The sequence below is a fragment of the Dioszegia hungarica genome, assembly GCF_025882075.1.
Source record: "Dioszegia hungarica strain PDD-24b-2 chromosome Unknown MKK02contig_6, whole genome shotgun sequence".
Classification (NCBI taxonomy): Eukaryota; Fungi; Basidiomycota; class Tremellomycetes; order Tremellales; family Bulleribasidiaceae; genus Dioszegia; species Dioszegia hungarica.
Window position 1 is genome coordinate 342654 of NW_026515768.1, and position 24530 is coordinate 367183.

Consider the following 24530-nt stretch of genomic DNA (forward strand, 5'->3'; position numbering starts at 1 on the left):
CCAAGACCCAGGCAAGCTGCTATCACCCAAGACCGAAACTGACACCACCAAGCTTTCTTTCTCTCTCCAACTCCTCTCCAACTCCCCATAGGCCCCAACTTACTTCGTCGACACCCTCAATCGTCCCCGTCTCCGCCCGTCATCAGAATGCGGTACATCTATTCTGATCAGCTCCGCACTTCCGATGGACAGCTCCAGCGAGCCGCACTCACGTCCCTACTGAGCCCATCATTGATCTTTCTCCTCCCCTCCCCCGGTACCCTATCCGCAAAGAACATATCCTTCCCCCTGACTTTCACCTTCTTCTTCTTACCGCCCTCCTGCGTTTGCTCCTCCTCCTGCTGAACAGGCGCCGCGGCATGCACCTTCAGATCCTCCCATAACGCCCTCGGTGTGTCCCAGACATCCAACAGCGCCGAGACCTTCTCCTGGCTCATGCCCTTGATGCACAACATCATCTCTGCAAACTTGTTCGCGAGCGTCTGACTGGCCGTTTTCGCATTGAGCTCCTTGTGGTCACTCCAGCTGACGAGGTACGACCGTTGTTCCTTGTTCGCCTGCCCCGCCGCGGAGACAGAGGGGTTGGAGCGGAGGTGGTTCTGGAGGGCGGAGAAGGTCGAGCGGGAGAGGTAGCGCGAGGGGATGATGTGGAGATCGGTATGTGCGTGCAAGCTGATGATGACCTCGGTCATTGTTTTGAGGAAGTCGATCGTCTCGCTGAGCTTGTGCGTTTCCTTTAGGAAGAACCGATTATGGACCTGGATCTGGGATTTGGCCGTCCGGATCTGGAGTCCGTTAACTTCCATCCGCTCGGTGACTTGGAAGTCTTCGACCACGTAGTAGATGTTTTGAGTGGCGGAGCTCTGAAGACGATGCTGAGTCGTCAGTTCTGGTGGCAATGCAGTCATCTCCTAACTCACGCATTGCTCATTGTACCTCCCATCCTTGATGGACGTACACAAGTCATCCAGCCTCTTCCGCTCCACCACATAGTCCAGAACAACCTCGTCGTCCGCCCCGCCCATCCCATCTAGCCGCCTCGCAATCCAGATAAAATCGCCAAGGACCAACGTCCTCGTCTCGCACCTGATCCCCTTGGCTTGAAGCTCATCTTCAAACTTGTTCCGGCTCGTCGTTGACTCGACTTCCCGTTGATCGATAAGCAAGACAATCTCGTATGAGCCCGCAGGGAAGATGATGGCTGTGGACGGATCGAAATTGGGGAGGTTGGTGGGTGGGGTTGGGGAGTCGTCGGTATCCGCGAGGGGATTGTGGATGGGGACATGTGAAGAGAGGCGAGGAGCGGGCCGGACGGGCTTGGGACCGCCAACGAAGGGGATGGAGGACATGGACGCGGTAGTTCCGAGTCCGAGTCGCCGCGCGGCAGCTTCAGCTGCTAGGGCCGAAGTCGAATTGGTACTCGCTCGACCAGCCTGAGGGAGGGCGACCGGCGCAGAGACGGTCCGAGCGAATGAGGTTGAGGAGCCGCCGACCCCACCGCCAATCTCAGCAAAGAGCTGATCTGGCGTCTTTTTGGGTGGCGGTCGACCCGCCCGACCCGCCGGCGTATCCTCCACCTCCAGATCGTCCAGCGAGATACTCCGCTGCCGCTTCCTCCCGCCGCTCCCGCCGACCTCTTGCGATGATGGCGCAGCGACAGGCACATCCGCGAACTTGCTACACAGCGGCGGAGCGACATCCTCCACCATGTAGCCATAGAGTGTCGGTTGATCCGTCTGGTCCCGTATCCTTGCCGCGGTATCGACGAGCTTGAGTTGCCGGGTAATTGGATGATTCCGCTGAGAATACCGGAACTCGAGTTTGCGGATATTGACAAAGTCGTCCGGGTCCAGCCGGACCATCGCGGAAGACAAGGAGTGAACTCTGGTGCCAGTACCGTCTGATTATTAACGATGTGATACATGATGAAGAAGAATGGTGCACGTACCGATATACCAGAATTGGAACCGGTCGGGATTGCTGACTCGCCTAGACTCCTCGGCGGGTCGACTCTGCGGCACATTCGGACGATGTGCGTCGGACCGACTCAATGGTATAGGAAGCGGAGCCACCCGAGGTCGAGATGGCTCGACCATACTGGCCGAGAGAGTGGCGGTTTGGTAGCTCCCGTGCAAGAAGGGGTGATCTCCGAGATGCGCAAATTGTGGCAACATCTTTCGTATGGTCATGGCAACCCCGCTGATAGATCAGCTATCTCCTCTTCGAGCAGTGATCCGATTTCACTCACTATCCCTCCTCGGTCAAGCAATACTTTTTCGGGTTCCCATTAGAATACACATACCCCTTCTCGACCAGGGTCCGCATGTTGTTCCATGCTGTGAACATCATGCCCTTGTGTGGCGCCATATAGCTCTCGTCGCAGTATGGTTGAGCGCGGGGGATCAACTCAACCTTGGTGAGGAATACAGTTGTCGTGCGAGTGGGGTCGTCGATAGCTAGGAGCAAGGCCAGGAGGAGGCCATATCCCCCTGTACGCGGTTTGGGGATGTACGACAACTTCTTGGCCGGAGCTTTCGCTTTCGGGGCGGCGGCTGGTGTTTTGGATGGGGAGTCATCGCCTTCGGGCGAGACAGATCGAGCTTTGGCCTTGCCCTTGCCCTTGGCCGTGGCCTTTGCCTTGCCCTTGTTCTCTGATGCTATCAGCTACCGCTGCAATGCCATCCGGGCTGACAGGACAGGCTCACTCCTTGGTGTCTCGGGTTCCTCCAAGCCATTCTCATCGCAGTGTATCCTCAGTTTCTTCGTGAGGAAGTCGACGATCTTTGGTCCGACTCCCCTGAGCGCCACGAGTTCCGAAGGGTGCTCGTACGTGACGGGGCAAGCAGCGATGGACTTCGCTGCCTTGCCCCACGTATCGGCCGACTTGACGCCTTTGTCTGACAGCTTCTGCTTCTCCTCTACATGATATCAGCTCGTGTACGACAGCATCACGTTCCAGCAAATTGATCTGACGCGACGGGCGGACAGTACGCACCTTCCACCCAGCTCAGGAAGAGCTCGTTCCCACATGACCTCTTGGGCGGCATGACACCGATCTCCAGCTGAAAGACGACCGTACGAGGACAGACCGGGGAGTCAAGCTGTAGCTTACAGGCTAGATGTGCACAACGTGACTATACAGAAGGAGGTGAAGGGCTATCAATATGGGTGGCGATCACGAGGGGAAAGTCAAAAGTCGCGTCGACTCTTTGCGGCAGATCCGTGCGTCACTCTCTCCTATGACCGCGAGATGGAGCTCTAAGCTTAAGCTGTCTCACTCCTCTCTCCTTCATCATCTGATCAACCTATACATCTTAGCGCATATCCGCTCTGGTAGCGCGATATCTGACGCACAGAGTACTCAGGAAGTACTCGGCACGAAGAAACGCCCGGGAATAGCATCACGACAGGCGGGAGACGTGCATATACATAACCGGGATTAGCGCACGACCCCCCTTTGACGATTCACGACCACCATCCTCTTCATCCCTTTGGCATGTGTTGGAAGGCCACGCTCGTAGACGCCATCCGCCTTTGACGACCCGTACGAAGCCGCTGTCATGTCGCGCGCGCCCTCACCTCTACACATGGGGTATCACCAGACCGCCTCCGCGTCTTCCTCAACGACCAACCTATCCCTTCCCTACCCTCCTGGCCAACCTCTACACTTCCAGCCTAACGGTCAACACGCACCATCTTCCTCTTCGTCGTCGTATCTCGCTCCATACGCGTCGGGACAACCGCACCATCCCGCCCAAATGCAGACACATCACCCGTCCATCCCCCCGCGCTCGGCGCTGCGCGTCAATACCGGCGATACGGGGCGTTTACGGTCCAACTCGTCCGCTGTGCCCGGTGCGCGAGCATCACCGCGCCTCGTCGACCCAAATCCAGGGTATGGCGGCGGCGGTGGAATGAACCACCAGTTCTCGCGGAGCATGTCGCATGCTTCACCCTTATCGCCCGAGGTGATGCAGGGCGAACAAGGCATGGCGAGGGAAGGAAGGGATGTCTTTATGGCAGTGAGGAATCTCCGCGGTCTGCGGGAGAGTGCGGAAGACTCGCCGACGTCTCCTGTCCGGGAATTTGGCGGCTCCGGGGATCACTCATTCGTCAGATCCATGTCGGTCGGGACGGACGCCACTCTCGGGCAGTTCTCGGACACGCAGCCACAGGAAGTGATGGCGGAAGAAGAAGAGGGAGATGAGACGTATACGCTTGATAAGATCCGTCATGCGCTCAAGAAGTCAAATGACGGAGGGAATACGCTGGATCTGAGTCGGAGGGGAATACAGCAGATCGGGCCGGCTGCGGTCGAGGTGTTTAGGAAGGGGGTGGGGCAGGATCGGAAGGGTGTTTACCGGTGAGTCCTACTTCCACTTCAGAGGATAGGTCTAGAGTGTGGGGACAGGCACTTATTCCTCAGACTAGCACTATCGTACAATTCTCTTCGAGATAACGGGCTCGACTACTCCTTCTGTCGCCTAAGCAGACTCCGCTATCTCAACTTGAAAGGCAACAACTTTACAGTCTTCCCTCTCGCTGTAAGCTGCAAACCCCGATTTCAAGTGTTCCTACATCAGCTGACAACCCAGCTCACCGAGATGCCCGGGCTCGATATCCTCGACATGTCCAAGAATCAGCTCCGTGCTTTCCCCGATCAACCTGGACGACTGATGCATATCCGGGTTTTGTCGATCACCAACAACAAGCTCGTCACGCTGCCTAGCTACTTGACGAAGTTTGACGATCTTCAGGTGTTCAAAGTGGATAATAACCCTATCGAATGGCCAGTGAGTTGACTCGAAACTCTTACGCTTCGGTATGTACCCAGCTGACGATCACAGCCAAGGGAAGTCCTGGGCGCTCTGGTAGATGGTGACTCTACGTCTCGAGAGCGGGATGAGTCTGGTCGAGCCGGACGGGCGAAGAAGAAGGAAGCAGATCTGAGGCCGTGGATTGAGAATATGAAGAGCTGGATGAGGCAGAGGGTGGAGGCATCGGAGACGCTCTTGGAGCAGGAGGGGGAGGTGGAGACGACATATGCAGCTGCAAGGTGAGTCAAGTGTTCAGAGGTCAGGGCCAGAGCTAGCTGACCATTCAGCGAGCTTGACAGCGCAAAGACTGTATATACCGGCGAATCTTCAGCGCCCGCGGATAGGGAAAACTTGTCCCACTCGCCTACTACTCGAGTCACATCACAGCAGACTATCCGGGCGTCCCGGGAGGAGCCGACCGAACGTCCTTCACCCCCTGCTCCAGGCCCAGAACCTGTATCGACTCGGCCATCCATCGGGAATCGCAGCCGCTCAACGACGTTATCTACCGATAACCTCGCCAAGCTGGCGTCACCCGCTAAACCTCCTCCACTCCAAATCCCCGTCTCTCACTCTCGTCAGCCCTCCACGAGCACCCCACCTACCTCAGCCATCTCGTACTCATCAACACACTCCCGGCAATCATCCACCAACCTCCCGCCTCCGCCGCCCATACCCGCCGCCGCAGCGGGCCACAGTCGCGGCGCAAGCTACACGGCGACCCAGCGGCTGAGTGCCAGTCTAGCCAGCAAAAAGTCATTGCCGGACCTGCGGCAGAGCCACGCCAAAATCATCTCGGACTGGCGCGAGGGCGGGCAGGATGTCGTCGAGGTCCGGACTCTCGGTTTGGGGATTAAATCACCTATATCCGCTCGCTTTAACCCTACGCCAACTCCTCCTCGGACGGCCGAGATGGTCAAATCCCCCTCGTCCGCTTCGTTCCTCACAGATAAGGAGAGGATGCGGACGCTCAGCCGTAAAGGGTCGACGGATATGCTTCGGCGTGTCAAGGGGAGCTTGGGTCCGGAATTGTCGATGGGGGAAAAGCGGAATAGTCAAGAGGGACCGCTCGTCGATGATTCTCGCAATTCGTACTTCCGCCGTTTGTCGACACTGCCGGTATCGAGTATATCCAAGGCGATCCCCCCTTCCCTCCTTCGCTGCGTCGACGCCATCCGCGGTATCCTCTTCGCCCTCTCCCAGCTGCATTCGGCTCTTCGCCAGTACCTCGTGTTCGCCGTCTCGGACCGGGTCGCCAATCTCTTTTCAAAAGTCCTCGATCCGGCCAGCGGGCGGATGGCGGCCCTCATCAATGCGTTGGACCGGTTCGACTCGATGTCGCGCAGAGGGACACCGCCCGTCTCTGCCATCCGCGGTGTAATGGACGCGACGCGGGCCAGTATCTCCACGTTTGCCAAAGTCGTCGGGGTGCTTCGGCTCCAGATGCCCGCTTTGAAGGGGACGGATGTACGATATACCCGGACCCTCCTCTTGATGATATACGGCTCGATGGCGGAGGTGTCGTATTCGTGGACGGCGATTGCGCCGCTATTGGCGGATCTGAAGGTGTTGATGGTCAGCGATGGGCAGGGATTGGCGGTACGGGCCGTATGGGGCGGAACAAAGATGGCTGCTTCTGCGAGCTTTGGGGGCCGGACACCCATCTCGCCGATCCCGGAGCGAGGTGAATCGCATTCCCCACCTAGCGCTTCGAGGTCGGAGCGGACCGAAAAAGCGCTGGGGACATCGCCGCTGCATCAGTCGGTATCAGCGGTCGATCCGAGTTTGTCGCCTACGCCGGTATCTACTGCTTTGGGATCGGGAGCGTCAGCGGGGAGAGGAGTCCCCATCGGTGGTAACCGTAACCGGCGACAAGCGGGCAGTTTCTCAACGCAGGACGTGCAGAGGGGGATGCAGATGGTCGGCCAGGGGTCGCCCGTCGCACTCACGGAAGGCGGATGGGGGCGGCACAAGTCGTCTGGCTCAGCCAACAGTCTGTTGCCGCGCACAGAAGAGTCGGATGCGGAGGACGAGGAGGCGCGGATGTTGAGCGCATTGGAGGATGAGGAGCTGGATACGATGCTTCCTAATCCTCCTTTCGCGCTCCGAGCGGGAGTATCCAATAGCTCCACCATCAACCTCCCTCAGACGCCCCCGGAACATACTGCGGCGCTACAACCGATCGCCATGCTCCATACGACGTCGCACCACTCGCACTCGCGTCGCGGTCATCATGGTCCGTCCTCGTCCTCCGGATCGAGCCATATGCTCCAGACAAACGGGTACGGCGTCCCCCGGAAATCATCTATAGATATCCGCCCGCCGACCCCCGCTTCCGCTTCCGCTTCGGCCGGCCAACTCGACGAAGACCTCCTGGACACGATCGAGTCCGCTACCGACGTGGCCTTCACCGCGTGGCTCCGGATCGCCGAGGATGTCGGCGCGTCCTCCCCTCCTTCCCTGGCCCCAGGCCACCAGAAATCTCCATCCCAGTCCAGCCTCTCGTCTGGCCCTTACAGCGCCAATGACTCTCGTCGGCCCTCCACCATCTCCGCCCGGCACTACGCGGACCTCCTGGACCTCCTCTCCTCCTCGGAACAAACCACGTCCACGCTGCGCGAATGCCTCATGGGTATCCGCGCAAACCCGCACTCTCCCTCCCAATACGCGGCTTTGCACACGCACGCGCAAAACTTCGTCAAGACCGTGGTCAAGGTCACGGAGCTCATCATGAATATATCCGCGACGCATAGCTTCCCTTCCGGCGTCAAAAGCTGCTGTGCGAGACTCGTCCAGTTTACGCGGGAATTTGCGATTCTCTTCTCGGTATCGAATATCCGACCTGGGACTTCGGCGTCTATGCGGAGTCTCACTGCTGCTCCGGGCGGCGCTGGTGGTGGTGGTGCTAGCGGCGGACACGGTCAATTATCGGCCCGCTCAACAAGCCCCATGCCCCTCTCGTCCCGCTCCCGCTCGACCACGCGGTCCGGGTCAAATTCTGGGTCGGGGTCAGGCTCGGCGCCGCTCTCGGGCTCGCATACGCCTCGATCGGGAAGTATGGGGATGGGAATGTCCCAGATGGGCATGGGGATGTACGGCGCAGCTGGCGAAAGTAGTACTGAGGACCTATTGGCGCCGCATTCGGCCATCACGCCCGGATCGGGCAATTGGACGTCTGCGGGGAGTGCGGGACCGCCCAGTGCGGGATTGAGGGGCTTGCAGTTGCCCAGTAGGCAGGCGGCGTTGGCGAGGAGGAGGGCGGGGCCGGGTGGGGGTGTGCCGGTGAGATAAGGGGAGGTGGGGGGTTGGAGGCGAGAGGGGACGAGGGGAGGAGTCTGGATGATGAGGCGATGGGGAGGAAGGAGGAAGGGGAATCTTGGTATTTGATCATAGTATAATCTCATCATAGCATTATCGTGGTATATATAGCATCGTCGATCTCAAGCTCAGGTAGGGGAGAGAGGTCGTTCTGGCCATAGCTTGACCAGCGAAGGGCCAGAAGCAAGCTCTCAATATTAATTAATGTAAAACTAGACGCACGGACGTGCACTTTTGCTCTGCAACAACTCCAGCTCAGCCAAAAAGGGAGCATCGACATCCTTCCAACGTCCTAAATATCTTACCGTACACAGACAACATGACCATCTGCGCAGGCTGTGGAGAGAAAGAGGCCTCGCGCCTCGAGTGCCCGAATTGCAAGAAGTGAGCTAGAGTGCTTGGAGGAGCGGAGTCCGAGCTGGAGCTGATGCATCAGGCTTGGTATTCCTGGGTCCTTCTTCTGCGACCAGGACTGCTTTAAGCGGACCTGTGAGCTTGATACTTCGCAGACACTTGAAAGGCGGGACGAAGCTGATATGGTCCAGGGGGAACGCACAAGCTCATTCATAATATTGTCCAAATGGCAGCTAAAGCAGAAACCGACAGTAAGCTCAACGATGCCAACGGTTCCAGGTGTGCCGAGTCTCAGCTCACACCCTACAGAGAACTCGTCTATACCTACCAATATGAGGGACTACAAGTTCACCGGACCGCTCCGCCCACATTATCCCTTGAGCGCAAAGAGGACGGTGCCTGCCCATATTAAGCGGCCGGACTATGCGGATGACCGTGAGTTCTAATCAAGCCCATGAGGGATACCGAGAGGCAGCTCGATTATACCTGGTTCCCGCAGGCCAGGAGGGCCCAGAGCTGATCATCCTAGCACAAGGCCAGAGCCCTATCGAGATGGCCCGCGAAAGAGCCGTCAAGACCCTCAACGCCGAAGAGATAGAGGGTATGCGGAAAGTCTGCCGGGTAAGCTTCCCACTTCAAGCACATGCCGGGGCCAGCTGATAACTTTTAGCTATCCCGTGAAGTGCTCGATATCCTCGCATCGCATGTCCGACCGGGGATCACCACGGACGAGCTCGATAGGATATGTCACGAGGAGTGCATCAAGCGGGATGCGTACCCTTCTCCGTTGAACTATGGGAAGTTCCCAAAGAGCGTGTGTACGAGTGTGAACGAGGTCATCTGTCATGTGAGCTGTCTAGGCTAGCCGGCGAGGTCATAGCGAGCAGAAAGCTGATACATCAGGGTATCCCAGATCAGAGAGAGTTGGTCGAGGGGGACATCATCAACCTGGACGTATCACTTTGTACGTATATATTTCTAGCTTGACGAGCCTCAACTTCGTTTTTGAGGGCTGAAAGCTGACTCCACAGTCCACGGCGGCTTCCACGGAGACCTGAACGCCACCTACCCCGTCGGCAAAGTCGACGAAGAATCGATGGACCTCATGGCGACGACCAAAAAGTCAATGGAGGACGCTATCGCCATTTGCAAGCCCGGAGTGGCGTATCGCGAGATTGGGAATAAGATTGAAGAGGTGGTCAAGCCCAAGGGATACAGTATTGTGCGGAGATATACGGGGCACGGTATACATTACATGGTCAGTTGGATAAAGCTCGTGCTGCGGAGACCTTAGATCGAGCTGGTAGCTGACCCGATAGTTCCATTGTCAACCCAATGTCGTACATTACGGTAATTCCAAGATGCCGGGCAGAATGGAGGCCGGGCAGATCTTCACCATCGAGCCAATGATCAACCTCGGTACGGCGAATCTGGATCACTGGAAGGATGACTGGACGGCGGTGACGATGGACGGCAGGCGGTCGGCGCAGTTCGAGGAGACCATTTTTTGAGTTGATGAGAACTCGGCTGCTCTTCCAGGCTCGGGGGAAAACTGACGATCTTAGAATCACAGAAACAGGCTGCGAGATCCTTACTCGACCACCGCCAGCTTCGTCCGCTTCGAAAAAGAGAAAGAAGAAGAAGAGCAAGGCGGCGGCGGTTGGGGAGGCGGATGTCGAGGAGGATGGGGGATCAGGCGCTGCGACGCCAATAGGGGACGCGGCGGTGGGCGTGGAGGGGTTGGAGGTGACTGGTAATGGTCAATAGGCTATCAAGTTTAGTGCAAGGAACTGAGGGCGAATCAGTCAGTATTTCAGCCATATTTCAGAGATGGCATCAAGTCATTGCATCTCTACTGGCGTCATGCTTCTTCCGGTATTGTCTTCAGCTAGGACCAGTCAGCTCCTATCGACCGGGTCAAGATCCCCGAAGCTCACCTGCAAACCATGTATCCCCTTGATGTCCTCCTTCAAGCACTCATTCACCAGCTTGTGCTGTTTTATCGTCGACAGACCGTTGAAAGCCGGGGATGAGATCTCAATGGCGTAGAAACTGCCGCATCCGCCTATGAATTGTCAGCTACGAGTTCTGCCCTGTTCGGGGAGGGAAAGATCATGGCAGCTCACCTGAGACATCCTGAACCTCTAATCTCTTCCCTGGGAACTTGGCCGCCAGCTTGGCATGTATCCCCTCTTCCCCTGCATCCCGCTTTGAGACTGATGGAGCGGTGGTGAGCGATCGGAAAGATGAGGGTCCGGGTCGAGCCAGGCTGACCGGGAGCGCCAGACGGCTTGCGGGCTGGACAGATCGGGTCAGGAGGAGGCGCGAGCTGGATGCTAGGCGTGAGGCAGACATGCTGAGGGATACACTATAAACAGGTAGGAGGTGACAAGTTAGAGGTCACTGCAGGTGGTGGTTGTGGTGGCCAAGGTCGAGGTGAGCGGAAAACGTCATCCCGCCCAATCTAGCTTTCCCACGGTAGTTGGGCCGCCCCTCCACCTGAAGTCAGCGCGTGCCTCACCCACTCGACCATGTTGTTGTCTTGATCGCCTCACACAGTACTACACCCAGCGCAGAGGACCGTCACCCAGCCTACGCCGCCTCATACGCAACAGGTCGAGCTGGAAATATCAGAAAAAAGCGCCATCATCCAGGTCGAAAACCATGGCGGACGCGAAGCTGTTCAGTGAGCTCCAGTCTCCCCCGCTTGGACCCTTTGAGGGAGGGTAGCCGGGGTCAAATACCTGGAGTGACCTCCCTTGAGGGTCTTGAGTATCCAATGGCCGCATCGTCTGCCTTGGACGCCCATGTATGGGCAGCATAGCTGACTCAACAGCCCGCGGTAAGGTACAAGAGCTGAGAGATGAGCTTCGAGCATCCGGGGACAGGCGGGACAAGGGGTTCGTCCGGAAGAAGACAGCCTTGAAGAAGGTCGTTGCGAACATGACGATGGGGAACGACAGTAAGCTATGGTGACCCGTCCCAGTGATAGAGCTCCGAGCTGATCCCGCAGTGTCGGCGCTGTTCCCAGAGATCACTCAATGTTTAGCCATCCAGGTCCTTGAGATCAAGAAGAGTAAGCTGGGTGGTATACTACGAGGGGAGATCATAGTAGCTGACAGAGTAGTGGTATATCTCTACCTCGTCAACTATGGTCGATCCCGCCCTGAAGAGGTCACAGGCGCAATATCAGGCTTCCTGACGGACTGCCATGATCGGAATCCGCTCATCCGGGGTCTGGCCATACGGACCATGTCGTCTATACCTCTACCTCCCATCATTCAGGCTCTTATCGATCCATTAAGGAGCGGTTTGGAGGACCAGGATCCATACGTCCGCAAGACGTCGGCTTTAGCGTGAGCTGCGCAGTCCTTCTTGACGATGTACGCTAGCTGAACTACCAGTGTTGCGAAGCTTTACGCGTCGGATTTTGGGAAGCGGATCATCGACAAGGAGGGCTTTGTAGCGATGTTGAGGCAAGTCCGAATGGCCCGATAATATATGAGCCCAGCTGACAGACAGGGATCTTCTGGCGGACCAGAATCCAACGGTAGTCGCCAATGCGGTAGCATCCCTCGTGGAGATCTCCGACCGGAGTACCGATATTTCGCTACGACTGAATGCGACAGTAGCAGGAAAGCTAGTAGCCGCATTAGGAGAATGCTCAGAGTAAGCTTCCGATACCGCGATGACTTCACCGGACTGATAGCTAATATCAATAGGTGGGGGCAAGTCTACATCCTCGACTCCCTCCTATCCTTCGTTCCTACATCACATATGGACGCCGAGACGCTAGCCGAGCGAATATCGGTGCGGCTACAGCACGCCAACTCGGCAGTCGTCTTGACGACGATCAAGGTCATCATGTACTTGATGAACTATATGGAGGACGAGGTCTTGATTAGGGCCTTGGAGAGGAAGATGGGTCCCCCATTAGGTGAGCTTAGTCGACGAGCTTATCGTGCGCCAGCTGACAGGCAGTGACGCTTCTCTCCTCCGGCTCCGAAGTGCAATACGTCGGTCTCCGGAACATCCTCCTCATCGTTCAACGCCGCCCTGCCATCCTGCAAAATGAAGTCAAAGTCTTCTTCTGCAAATACAATGACCCCATCTACGTCAAACTCGCCAAGCTCGAAATCATGTACCGTCTCACACGCGAGGACAATGTCGCCGAAGTCCTCGCCGAGCTCAAAGAGTACGCGTCCGAGGTCGACGTCGATTTCGTCCGGAAAGCAGTCCGCTCGATCGGTCGACTCGCCATCAAGATCGCACCCGCCGCGGACCGGTGTATCCAAACTCTGCTCGGTCTGATGGGTACCAAGATCACCTATGTCGTGCAAGAGGCGATCGTGGTGATTAAGGATATCTTCCGGCGGTATCCTAATCAGTACGAAAGTATTATTGGGATACTGTGCGAGAATCTGGATGTGCTCGATGAGCCGGAAGCCAAGTCGGCGATGATTTGGATTATTGGGCAGTATGCGGATAGGATCGAGAATAGTGATGAGCTGCTGGAGGACTTTTGCTTTACGTTCAAGGAGGAAGCGGCGGAGGTGAGCTGCGACGTGCACAACTTCGTGTAAGTGATGAGGAAGCTGACAGTGTAGGTACAACTAGCGCTGTTGACAGCGACGGTCAAGCTCTTCATCCGACGACCGACGGCGGCACAGGAGCTGCTACCGAAGGTGCTCAAGCTGGCAACGGAGGAAGCCGAAAATCCAGATCTGCGCGATAGGGTGAGTTCTGACACTCGCAGCCATGCGCAGCCGAGCTGACTTGACAGGGCTTCATGTACTGGCGCCTGCTAACCTCCAACCCGGCTGCAGCGAGGGAGATTGTCCTGTCGGAACGACCCGTCATATCGACCGAAACTGACAGGATGGACAAGGGGATGCTGGACCAGCTCCTTCTCCACACTGGAACTCTGGGTAGTATATACCACAAGAATCCAAATGTAAGCTTCCTGCCCATCTTTTCCCATGCTCAAGCTCACTTCGCAGACATTCATACGTACCGCCCGAGCCCGATACCTACCCGACTCACCCGCCCTCAACGCCTCGTCCAAACGCCACCTGATCACCCCCTCCGGACCCGCACCCGCCCTCGCCCGCCTGACGATCAGTACCTCCTCCGCCAACTCTGGCGCCTTATCAACACCCACCATCCCGTCCCGATCTGCCAATATGGCGTCCTCGCCCATGCCCGCGGCGTCACCACTGCCAGATGCGTCGCCTGTTAATGGGATGCGAGGCGGCGGCGGTGGCGGGGTGGATGATGTGTATGGCGATTTGGCGGATTTGGACTTTGGTGCGGCGGGGGGCGGGGGGAGAGGAGGGTATGAGACGGATGCGCCGAGGCCGAGAGGAGGGGCGGAGGATCTGTTGTTTTGATTGCTATGCTTGGGTCGTCAAGTGAGGGGAACCAACGGGCAGATGGCTTACATCCTCAAGTCGCTGATTGTAAGCCTCACTTACTCACCGGAAATCACTACCGACAGGCCACGTCATGCTACCCGCTGTAGCGGCTGATGAGCTCGCTGATACACTAGTGCAACTAGCCTTATACCTTTGATTACCACGCCCCTATGGCGTGCTCGAAAATCCTTTATGGCAGCACAATCAGTGGCACCCCCTGCCTCGCCCAACAGCTTGGTTCCCCAAGGGTGCGCGAGTGCCCCCATCCCCTCTGTATTCATACACCCAACACCTTGCCACCGCGCTTACCTTTCCACTTCTCACACCGTTCACACAACCATAACAACGTCAAGGTCATGTCAGCATCCAAGATTACCGAGCTCGCGACTCCCACCGAGATCGCCGACTCATGCGACGCTCTCGTCAAGCTGCTCAGAGAGAGCCTGGGCGATGGCAGTGCGTCTGACAGCAATGCGGACTCCGAAGGTGTCACAGGAAGAGGCGACGAGGATGAGGGATGACTGCGCGGCGATAGTACTAAGGTACATGAAATGCTAATGAGGATATATAAAAGCGGATGAGGGAAGAAGAGATGTGGCCAGCGATGTGAAAAGCAGTCGCGGTCAGGGATCAGGGTTCCGGGGTTTGGGGGTTATACAAAGTAAATATAAAAGGCCGTGCGTGTGGCATTCCCTTGTCCAGGTGACAGAAGGCGGGGAAGGCTTACCCTATAATGATGGGCTTGACGCGGACGCGGAGCAGCAAAGGTCTGACTCCATCTCGAGGTTGTCAGGGTATCTGCTGCTCGCTGTCAGCGACATCATCACGAAGAAAGTCACTGACGAGGGCTCGGCTGAGCGCGACACGCGGTGGATGACCGATACGGGCAACGCTGTAGGAGATGAGGTTGTGGAAGAGCTTACCGAAGCGATCCTGGAACCAGTGTTGACCGCAGCCCTTGATGCCTTCAGGATGTCCGACCGCATCGCCCGTACACCCGAGTGCAAAGCCCTCAAGTCAGAGGACGATCAGCTCCAGTACATCACCGATGCCATTGTGGCCCGAGCCCGGAGTGCAAGTTTGCCGACAGGGGCGGACTGGACTGAGCCTACCACCCAGAATCTCAAGACCGCTCTGAGTCACTGGTCGGCGAAACTCCGGCGCAATGCAGATCTCGACGCTGAACCTCAGCCCGCCGACAATACGCTCTATTGGGAGTTCGTTGTGTTCCGCAATCTTGTTGAATACAAGCTTCTCTGTCAGAAAGTTGAGGAGTAGGGGACTGAATATCGCGGAAGAATCATTTGTGTGTATAGCGGCGCGTGCGACTGCGGGCGTATGAATGTCTCGTGTATGGAAATCACAGCTTCGGTGTCGATGAGGCGCAAGGCTCCAAAGCAAACTTCGGATTGAGACACACTGTCATATACACATCCTCAATTGCTTCATTCATATGGCAACACCACTCGTGTGAGAGAACTTGCCACAGACTCACAGAGGTTGATGAGGTAGGCATTTTGATGGAACGTACTGGAGTCCGCAGTCCGTGGCATGCATATGCTGTCGCATTTCAACGCGCGAAGTCTCCTTTGATCGCCTTCCCCCTTGCTCCTCCCCCCTTGCGGCCGGTGGGTCAGGAGCCAGTGAAGAACGACCTTGCCTAGGCCGCCTTGTTCGTCTCAGATCTCAACCGTCAATCGAATCGTCAACTATCAAGCCCTACTCTTCCAGGAGCCACTTCCATCCTCATGTCTGGCCTTTCCACTACTACGCTCAGCGCCACCTTGCTGAATGACACGCTGGTCACATGTAACAAGCTGCACCAACTACTCGCTCCCGAGCCGGCGGTCGCAACAACGGGGTCTAGGCGTCTCAGAGACGATCGCGCCACCCATGTCGCCAGGTCTGAACGTCGTCCAATGTCAGCCATCTCGCGATATGCGGCCTCTTCGAAAGAGATCAGCAGACTCGCGACCGAGCTCCGCAGTCCGGACGGTCTGACCAAGGCCATACTCGAGTCACATCCACCGGTCGGAGGCCGTTCTGTCTTCTCAATGTACCCTTCATTCGACTTTCGGGAGCGTCTTCGGCCTTTCGTGGAACAGCTGCCAGTCGAGCCGTCGTTACAACACCACGACCCTGACTCCTTCGTCGCTCCAAAGCCGGAGGGGGATGCGATCGACGTCCAGTGGGAATATGAGCGCGAAGTCGGATTTGGGTTCATTACCCCGGACGAGGCTGTCCGCAATATCGAGACTCTTGTATCACACCTTCATCAGGATGGAGACGGCGCCCTCAAGATGCTGCTGACCACCATCAGGGAGGGGCTGCTGATCGCGGTATCCAATCTGGCAGCGACACTCACTGTCGACGAGACCTGATGGTGTGACATGTCGGATGTCGAGACCGCATACAAGGCGGCCTCAGGCCAGGCGCTGTCTTACATTTGTGCTCATCGGATGAAAGAAGTGCTCAGAGACGAGCTACAGGGCGGCGCGGCTGCAGGGGATCAGGGATCCGAGGGAAGGTCAACGTCGGTAATCTGGCTCAGCAAACTGAGGGATTGTCTGCTGTGCAAATAGTCCGGTCGGCTTAGAAGTGGGACTCCCATGCAAGGTGCGCGTCGCGATTATGACTCAGCGGATTGAGGACTAGACCATCACCATGCCATTCCCTTCCCTGGACAAGATTATAAGTACGCGTCGCAGTCAATTTGCCACCCCAATAATGCTGCGTATGGCGTACCTACGGTAGTACGATCGGTCACGATCGATCTGGCATCGTATTGCAATGCGCGGAAGGGTTTCGGTGACCGCGTCACTCCCATCGGGGTACATGAAATCTACGCCTGAAGACAGTGGCATGATGTTCAACGTCCAATTGCGTTAAGGTCTGGCTTCCTTGGGACATCGTTAATAAACAGCCAAATCGCTATATTCAAGGGTATCTCTGAGTTTCCAGATATCGCGTCTTCCCTTGTGTTTGGATCTGCCCTCCTGTGCCGTAGCAGAGAACCGATATCCTGGTCTTCGAATCGCTCTGGCGTGCTCATGGTTCGCGAAGGCACAGGCTGATACAATGATAACTGCAAGCATCACCGTTGTGGTGAAATAGGGTGGAAGCCGGGTGATGGCTAGCGAAAGAGAGGAGATCGAGGTGAACCAGGGAGGACTGGCGCACAGGAGAGGGGTATGAGAGGGATACGAGGAGTGTGCCGAGCCGTATAGATGTCGATGGGAGTAGCACCGAGTGTCGAATGGCCAAGCTGCAGGTGAGACAGAGCAAGAGCTACATGAACATGTATGTGGCTAGTGCTATGTACGGTGATTGACGATATATCCAACGCTTAGCCATCCATGGCTCTCGTCAGCCTCGCCTGTGTGCTGTGCACGGACCTCCTCATTCCTCGTTGTGTGGCGGAATTGTATCAAGCCTGCGCTTTCCCCACACCGTGATGATATTCTGATCCCTTCTTTGGTCTAGGTTGCACTGCGAATCTGCGATCGCAAGATCCAAATGCCATCCATGTAGCCCGGTCAGGAGCTGACACACCATCCCGCAATCAGTCCTTTCATTCTACGCCACTAGGCCATGTTTAGGCGACATAGCGTGCTCTCTGCTGGCGGAGTATACAAGATGAACGGTTGACCGTCGTCCGAGCTAGGTCGAGTCCACCCCGTATTACATATAGCTGGGCTTGTTTTCCCTACCTCTCATCTAGTAGCACCTCTCACCATACACTCTCCTCAATTGCCACCTGTGATAACTCTAGCCATACTCCACACCAGATCCGCCACTTACTCGTCCACAATCCTCGCCTACCAACATGACCTCACATTACAGCGAGATCGTCAGCTCGTGTGACCCCATCATTGAACTCTTACAGTTAGAGGCCGGAGCGGTGTGCGAGATGAATGGCGCCGAAGATGGAGGGATGAAGCATTACGGTCGGCGAGCTGAAGCCATCAGGAAGCGGTGGAAGAACACAATGAACCTCCTGGACGCCGAGAGTACCAAGCGGGAGTGGCTTGTGGGCGCGGATGACTGCACGGTCGAAGAGCTCACTGACTGTTTTCCTGCCTACGACACAGCAGCGTACACGAGTGCGGCGGCGGCTCAGCTTCAGGCGATCTACAGGCAATTGACCGGAATGATCGCTAGAGAGGTATATCGCCCCTGCGTTGTCAGATCCGCCTCCATCGAAAAGAGCCATGCCAAGGATGATATCCCAAGGCTGGGCCAATCGATGGTGGGTGGGCTGGACGTTCTTGACAGCCACCTGATCACGGCAGCTGCGACGTTTGCCGAGAGTCTGCAGGAGTGGAAGACCGACCTGACCTCAAATCCGGTGATGTACGACTTCGATCGGGAGCCGTATCACCACGGGGTCTTTCGAGATGCGCTGGCTTACTTTGCCGCATCCCAGTCAAACCAGACTCTGAGGAGAGCAGACTTCTATGGAAAGTGGCCGAAGAGGGTGCAGGACTGACTGGGGAAGTTTACGTGTCTGACTGGGCAAGTCGAGGGGGCGGGTCTCTTTAGTAGTGGAAATACGATTTGATGCTACTTCTAGTCCACGACTCCAGACTGCAGTGGAGCGTCAATCAAGAGGATCAAATGCGGTCGGCTACTGATGACGAGTGGCAAGCACTCAAGCTCCCGGTACTCCGGATGACCAGCTAGTCCTGCCGACCCAGGGACTACAGGGCTGATCCTGCACCGAGCTCATCAGCTGCTAGCGCTCAGGAAATGACCCGGCAACTTTCGACGCTAGAGAGGGCCGGAGCAGCTTCAGCGACTTGAAGGTCTGCTCTGACGAAGGAATTCTCGAGGGAGCTATTCTGTACTATATGAGAGAGCGGTCCTAGCCGGTTGCGCCCCTATGCGCCCTCATCATGAGGTCTAGACTCTAGATCGCGGAGCTGCACAAGATTGCATTCCTTAACACCCCACGTGGCGCAACGCGACCGTGCCTATAAGGCCCGCGCAAGAGCAGAAGCAGCTCGTTCTCCGCTACATATCTACCTTCTCAGTGACTTCGATCTTCTTGCTCGTACGCACTCACTCCGACGCGACCTATAGTATCCCTGCGATTTCGCTGGTGGTAGGAAGCATCACAGGACTCAGTGCAAGAATGGACTCAGCGGGACCAAGCCGGCCCCGTGCCCAGGACCGTCGCGACACCACCCCCGGTACGAGCGTATTCGACGCAGACGCGTATGACGATGACGCGGATGACCTGCCGGGATACTCTGTGCCGGGCCCGAGCAGACCATCTGGGGAGGAAGAGGGGGAAGGGAGCGGACGGCGATTAAGTGGAGAAAGGCTATTGAATAGTGGAGCAGCGAGGGGCAATAGGAGGGAGGAGCCGGAGGGCGGAACGAGCGCGGAGTATGGAAGAGGGCGTGCTGGCCTGTTAGAGCATGGGGAGGAAGAACCACTGCAGGCGATGGGGATGACGCAGGGCGAGGCGCAAAGAAAGGCAGCGTGGTGGAGGAGCACACTGATCACTGCTTTATTCGTATGTGCCTGGTGAGTGATATCTGTACTCGGACCCTTACCACATCCCCAGCTTGATGGGAAGGATCAGCTGACCAGTAGGTACGGCTCAGCAACGCTGCTATCCATATACAACAAATGGATGTTCTCAGCCGAATACTACAACTTCCCTTTCCCCCTCTTCGTCACGGCGTGTCATATGGTCGTCCAATTCTCCCTGGCCGGTGCGGTACGACTGATATGGGCACACAAGTACCGACCACTTGAGCGACCAACACGTCAAGACTACGTGTGAGCGGAACACATCACTGCATGATATAAGGATTCAGCTGAAGCTCTAGCGCCAAGATCTTCCCGACTGCAATCAGTACCGCTGGAGACATCGGCCTATCCAATCTGAGTCTCCGGACGATCACTCTTTCCCTCTACAGTACGCTTCCTTTAAATTCAGTCAAGCAGAGGTTCCGCAGCTGACAGTACAGCAATGTGCAAATCCTCCGCCCTGATCTTCGTCCTAATCTTCGCGTTCATCTTCCGCCTCGAGCGCTTCTCCCTCAACCTCATCGGCGTCATCACCCTCATCTCCGCCGGTGTATTCCTCATGGTCTTCGACACCACCTCCGTCAATCTGCCCGGTATCATCATGGTCTTCTCCGCCTCGGCGCTCTCTGGTCTTCGCTGGGCCCTCACCGAGACGCTCATGAAGAAGAAGAGCATGGGCCTTTCCAATCCTTTTGCGACGATCTTCTGGCTCGCACCGCTCATGGCGATCGTCCTCATCCCTGTCAGTATCGGGGTGGAAGGGTGGAAGAATGTGTTTGGGAGTGGGCACTTTGAGGGGACGTCCGCGTGGTTCACGGTGTTGGTGATTGCCTTCCCGGGCGCTATTGCCTTTGCGATGGTGACCAGCGAGTACTTGTGAGTCGTGGACGAGGGGAGGAGGTGCTCATGTTCAGTATCATCGACCGCGCCGGTATCCTGCCCCTATCCGTCGCTGGTGTATTCAAGGAAGTCACGACCATCTCCATCTCAGCTTGGGTGTTCGGCGACCAGCTCACCAACCTCAATATCGTCGGTGTGGCGATAGCTGTATGCGGTGAGTTTCAGCGGTCGTGTTTCTTTAGTAAGCGCTGAGACTGTAGGTATCGCCCTCTTCTCCTACCACAAATACAACAAAGCCATGTCCTCATCAGCCGACGAAGACTCGCCCCTCATCCTACCCACTCCTACTTCCTCACACCCAGGTCAATACGCCCTCGCTCCCTCAGCGGACGAGGTGGGTCTAGCCTCGCCCGGCTCGGTGCCAATGTCGCAGCTACCGTCCTTGACGAAGCTTCGAGGTCACAAGGTGGGAGAGGAGGGGGATGCCGATTCAGTGATGCAGAAGCGGAGAGATGACTTTGAGGGCTGGAACGATAGCTGGAGCGAGGAAGGCGAGGGGGAAGAGGAGGACGATGATGAGGAGGTACTGCAGCGACGGAAGGAGCGGGTCGGGGAGAATGGCATCCAGACTGGCGGACGGAGTTGGGGGAAATGGTGGGACAAGGAGGTATAGACTTGTATCAGGTACAGGATAGATAGATGTATATATCATGTCATTATAGTCGTATGTCTGATACCAGCTTGCTCCATGATCGCCGGTCAGCCCCTGGACAAGACGCGGCTGCCTAGCGGCGATGGCTTTTGCCTCCCATACCGAGGAAGTGGCGGATCCGGGTCTGCAAACTCGGCCTGTATTGTTAGCGAGGTTCGATGGAACGATGGGGAAGCTCACTTAGTCGGCCTCACCCCCATATGATTCAGCTCCGCCTGCGCTCCAGCACGACCGTCGTCCGTTGTCCGAGGGTTGTTGATGGCCTGGCAATTAAGTTAGCTTGCCGCGCATGTTTTATCAACAAGGACTGACGTACCGCCTTGAGACCTCTAATCCTGTTCTTCCGGTGAGACTGCTTTGGAAAGTCTGACGCGTGCGAGTGGGCGTGGGCGGCATGGCCATGCGGGTGCGCGCGAGTCTTGGAGGATCCGAAGCCGAGCATTGTAGGATGTGGGGTATTGAGGTGGTTGCTCTTTTGGTTGGTAATAGGTGTGATGGTCAACGTAAGGAGGGTTCTGCTGCTTTTATATGGATGGTCGACCGATAGCTATGTCCGTAACGTCAGGCAGAAGCAAGACGTCTCAGATCGGATTGGTACCTGTGACGGTGGTGTGTGCACCAGCCATCACCCCGTGTCCTCCTCATTCCTCCGTGTTTCACGGAGGCAAAACGTGATATCATCGTGTTTCAGGTACCAGGTGGCCAGGGGTGTTGCAGCAGGCTTTGGCAGCGGACTGGCACGGGGCCTAGCGTAGCCGAGCTTGCCGTCTCAGCATACATAGACGCAAGAGCAGAAGCCAGATTGGCCGAGAGGTATGGGGTTGGCATTGGCTTCTGATCACTTCTCGAATTCCTTCTTCGCCTGTGCTAACAGATCGTCAAGCTCCTTCCCATACTCATTCGCCAGCTCTTGCACATCGTCTGCTCCCTGCGCACCCTTCCCTCCTACCAGCTTGATACCGTCCGATCGGGCCGTCCGGACCTGCTGTTTCGAGCCTTCTATTGTAGCGTTGAGATTGCGCAGGATTTGGGTCCGCTGTTCCACCGTTGGTCTGGTATCGTCAGCCACATGCCCCTACTGGATTGGCCATTCGTGAAAAGCCTGGATAACTAAGAGATACACGCTGCCAGGCTCGATTGATCCAATGCTTGGGAACTGAGGCCAGTGTCGGAGGCGAAGCTCACCTGGACAAGGGTATCTTGATCGTGCTCTGATCCACCCGCTGGGGCGACATCCCCGGCATGTTCGCCTTATGCAGCGCCGACTCGACATGCTTCATCGCGTCCGGGTCCCACACCTCCACAAACAGAGTATTCTGCTTGACCGTGACGGACGCTATCGAATTCAGCGTTTGAGCCGAGGGCTCGTCCGGTAATTGAACGCGGACCGAATCCAGAAGTGCTGTTCCGGGTCAGCTGTCTGAGTATTCCCTTAGACCAGAGAGCTGACCTGGTGAAACCTTGCCCCTCCCTCTTTCTACTCCATCGTAGACCAACCCTTTTGCCCAGCTGACCGCCTTTTCCATCTTTTCCCTCGTTTTGGCCAAAACTCCCTCAGTGTCGACGTCCGTCTCGCTCGGATCATCCTCCGCGCGGACCTTGCCCTTTGATGGCTTGGCAGGCGCAAGTTTGGCTTTCTTGAGTGATATAGGCGTTGACGAGAACAGGCGGGACGGACCGGCTGACGGGAGAGGGGTAAGGTGGAGTGAGCCCCCGAAAGCGCCTGTCCTGCCGATGTCCGCCGATCGGACGGCCGACTGACAGGCGCGAATGATGGTGCGCTGCATATCGACCGCTGTAGAGAGCTCGGGATGCAGCTATGTATGGTGCAGGTACAAGAGCATAACGATTCCCGAGTTGGACGCGCCGGCGGCCGGCGGCTGATTGACTTGGCGGCACGTGACCTGATAGGGCAAATTTTCCGAGATTTTGGCTGTGCAGATGTCCAGCATGATCAATGTTGCTTCTATAACTTTCATCTATCAAGCACTCTGAAGCAAAGACCTATCATCCTTCCGGCCTTCTACACCCCTCGGTCAACACTTCAATACCCAAATCACCGACAAGTATACCACCGAAATGGCACGAATCACCTCCATCGGGATGCCCCGAAAGACCTTCGTCCCCTCCGCCGCCGAAGAAGCTCGACAGCCATCACCAGAGGCGGGCCCCTCCACAGCTCCAGCAGAAGGCGAAGAGAAGCCCAAGAAAAAGGTGCATCGCTCAGGCAAGAAGCAGCAGAAGAAGCGGGAGCGCGCCAAGGCGATCGAGAATGGCGAGCTGGTGCTGCCTACTCCCGAGGAGGTAGAGGCGGAGCGTGAGCGGAGTCGGGCGAGAAATGCGGAGAAGGTGAACAAGCAGAAGAGGAAGGATACGGGCGAGACGGGAGCGGGGTACGTGCAATCGAATGAGGGTGGGGAGGGGGGCACGAAGAGGCAGGGAGGATGGGGCAGGGACGAGGGCATTGCGAGTGAGTCGACCCGATCCCAACGAGGAGCGGAAGGGAGCTGACATATGCAGAGAAGCAGAGGATGATGGAGGACAAGTCGGAGCAGAGAAGACTGCAGCGCATCGACGAAAAGAAGTCGGCGTTGACTTGCTTTGGCTGTCGTGAGGATGGACACACCGCGAGGGATTGCCCTAAGAAGGGCGGGGTGACTGGCAATATCTGCTACCGGTGAGCTGACCTCCTGACCTCCTGCTGCATCCTTGGCGTAGTGTATAGCTGACATAAATAGGTGCAACTCGACCGCTCACTCCCTCTCGCAATGCTATAAACCCGTCAACCCGCGCGACCCGACCCCCTACGCCACCTGCTACATCTGCAATCAAAAAGGCCACCTCTCCTCCCAATGCCCCACCAATGACAAGGGCGTCTACATCCACGGCGGCAAGTGCAATGTCTGCGGCAGCGTCAGGCACCTCATCAAGGACTGCCCGACGCTCAAGGAGCGGCGTGAGGCAGCTGCCGAGAAGGATAATGAGAGGGAGGCGATGAGCTCCGGGATCCCCAGGACGGCGGGTGCGGATGAGGACGACTTTATGGTGCAGTCAAGAGTGAGGATGGCGGAGATGGGCGGGGATAAGAAGGGCAAGAGGGAGAAGAAGCCGTTCAACAATAATGGGCTGAGAGAGCCCTACAAGCAGGAGGGCAGGGGCGAAGGAGCGGAAGGCGGACAGGGTGAGGCACCAGCAGGGCCAGTCGTGGCGGTGGCGGTGGCTAAGCCAAAGTCGAAGGCGAAGGTGGTGGCGTTTTGAGCTTGTCAGTAGGGTCAGAAGTCAGTGGCTCCATCATCTATTGTATATGACCATCTCATCTTGCATTCATGTACAACGCTTGCCGATTGCAGCCCTGAGGGTGAAGCGAAGGTGAAGCGGACCGGACGACGAGGGTTCCTCGAGGCCCGTATAGCACCGTATCCAGGTCTCCGAGGATGGAATGGCCAGACGGCGGCCTTCGTCAAGTCCCCGCGCTGCGCCATGAGGATCCCATCTCGTGAGGTCGTACGGGGTGGGAGCAGAGGATGGACACAT

General features: G+C 56.8%; 11 protein-coding genes across 11 annotated transcripts; 7 read left to right on the plus strand and 4 right to left on the minus strand.

Annotated features, from left to right (window-relative positions):
- Positions 1–116: 116 nt before the first annotated feature.
- On the minus strand, positions 117–3047 carry MKK02DRAFT_42266 (uncharacterized protein; the record flags this gene model as incomplete). Its single annotated transcript, XM_053091909.1, has 7 exons — positions 117–158; positions 213–875; positions 921–1900; positions 1949–2199; positions 2249–2651; positions 2706–2918; positions 2996–3047. 7 exons carry the CDS (start codon positions 3045–3047, stop codon positions 117–119), a joined length of 2604 nt encoding a protein of 867 aa, XP_052947665.1.
- A 942-nt stretch (positions 3048–3989) lies between these two features.
- On the plus strand, positions 3990–8108 carry MKK02DRAFT_35953 (RAM signaling pathway protein-domain-containing protein; the record flags this gene model as incomplete). Its single annotated transcript, XM_053089312.1, has 6 exons — positions 3990–4363; positions 4427–4544; positions 4596–4793; positions 4848–5056; positions 5205–5273; positions 5306–8108. 6 exons carry the CDS (start codon positions 3990–3992, stop codon positions 8106–8108), a joined length of 3771 nt encoding a protein of 1256 aa, XP_052947666.1.
- Positions 8109–8454: 346 nt separating this feature from the next.
- MKK02DRAFT_35944 (putative methionine aminopeptidase) lies at positions 8455–10256 on the plus strand (the record flags this gene model as incomplete). The annotated part of the gene is made up of 10 exons (XM_053089309.1): positions 8455–8519; positions 8572–8624; positions 8681–8740; positions 8799–8924; positions 9019–9110; positions 9160–9336; positions 9393–9453; positions 9521–9747; positions 9809–9969; positions 10055–10256. The coding sequence occupies 10 exons, from the start codon at positions 8455–8457 to the stop codon at positions 10254–10256; spliced, it is 1224 nt and encodes a 407-aa protein (XP_052947667.1).
- A 94-nt stretch (positions 10257–10350) lies between these two features.
- On the minus strand, positions 10351–10844 carry MKK02DRAFT_42269 (bola protein; the record flags this gene model as incomplete). The annotated part of the gene is made up of 3 exons (XM_053091910.1): positions 10351–10377; positions 10427–10554; positions 10616–10844. The coding sequence occupies 3 exons, from the start codon at positions 10842–10844 to the stop codon at positions 10351–10353; spliced, it is 384 nt and encodes a 127-aa protein (XP_052947668.1).
- A 309-nt stretch (positions 10845–11153) lies between these two features.
- On the plus strand, positions 11154–13879 carry MKK02DRAFT_35945 (vesicle-mediated transport-related protein; the record flags this gene model as incomplete). The annotated part of the gene is made up of 11 exons (XM_053089310.1): positions 11154–11175; positions 11326–11451; positions 11503–11565; positions 11617–11845; positions 11894–11965; positions 12012–12158; positions 12212–12426; positions 12471–13042; positions 13097–13225; positions 13273–13443; positions 13490–13879. The coding sequence occupies 11 exons, from the start codon at positions 11154–11156 to the stop codon at positions 13877–13879; spliced, it is 2136 nt and encodes a 711-aa protein (XP_052947669.1).
- An 897-nt stretch (positions 13880–14776) lies between these two features.
- MKK02DRAFT_31440 (uncharacterized protein) lies at positions 14777–16284 on the plus strand (the record flags this gene model as incomplete). Its single annotated transcript, XM_053088292.1, has 4 exons — positions 14777–15120; positions 15270–15373; positions 15416–15531; positions 15568–16284. The coding sequence occupies 4 exons, from the start codon at positions 14777–14779 to the stop codon at positions 16282–16284; spliced, it is 1281 nt and encodes a 426-aa protein (XP_052947670.1).
- Positions 16285–17729: 1445 nt separating this feature from the next.
- Positions 17730–18392, plus strand: MKK02DRAFT_31441 (uncharacterized protein; the record flags this gene model as incomplete). Its single annotated transcript, XM_053088293.1, has 1 exon — positions 17730–18392. The coding sequence occupies one exon, from the start codon at positions 17730–17732 to the stop codon at positions 18390–18392; it is 663 nt and encodes a 220-aa protein (XP_052947671.1).
- A 645-nt stretch (positions 18393–19037) lies between these two features.
- Positions 19038–20957, plus strand: MKK02DRAFT_42274 (triose-phosphate transporter family-domain-containing protein; the record flags this gene model as incomplete). The annotated part of the gene is made up of 6 exons (XM_053091911.1): positions 19038–19435; positions 19505–19693; positions 19744–19832; positions 19885–20320; positions 20359–20498; positions 20545–20957. The coding sequence occupies 6 exons, from the start codon at positions 19038–19040 to the stop codon at positions 20955–20957; spliced, it is 1665 nt and encodes a 554-aa protein (XP_052947672.1).
- A 112-nt stretch (positions 20958–21069) lies between these two features.
- Positions 21070–21438, minus strand: MKK02DRAFT_42275 (uncharacterized protein; the record flags this gene model as incomplete). Its single annotated transcript, XM_053091912.1, has 3 exons — positions 21070–21133; positions 21177–21259; positions 21313–21438. The coding sequence occupies 3 exons, from the start codon at positions 21436–21438 to the stop codon at positions 21070–21072; spliced, it is 273 nt and encodes a 90-aa protein (XP_052947673.1).
- Positions 21439–21834: 396 nt separating this feature from the next.
- On the minus strand, positions 21835–22783 carry MKK02DRAFT_31443 (ribosome recycling factor-domain-containing protein; the record flags this gene model as incomplete). The annotated part of the gene is made up of 3 exons (XM_053088294.1): positions 21835–22048; positions 22182–22398; positions 22447–22783. 3 exons carry the CDS (start codon positions 22781–22783, stop codon positions 21835–21837), a joined length of 768 nt encoding a protein of 255 aa, XP_052947674.1.
- A 292-nt stretch (positions 22784–23075) lies between these two features.
- MKK02DRAFT_42277 (uncharacterized protein) lies at positions 23076–24254 on the plus strand (the record flags this gene model as incomplete). Its single annotated transcript, XM_053091913.1, has 3 exons — positions 23076–23466; positions 23517–23673; positions 23735–24254. The coding sequence occupies 3 exons, from the start codon at positions 23076–23078 to the stop codon at positions 24252–24254; spliced, it is 1068 nt and encodes a 355-aa protein (XP_052947675.1).
- Positions 24255–24530: the final 276 nt, after the last annotated feature.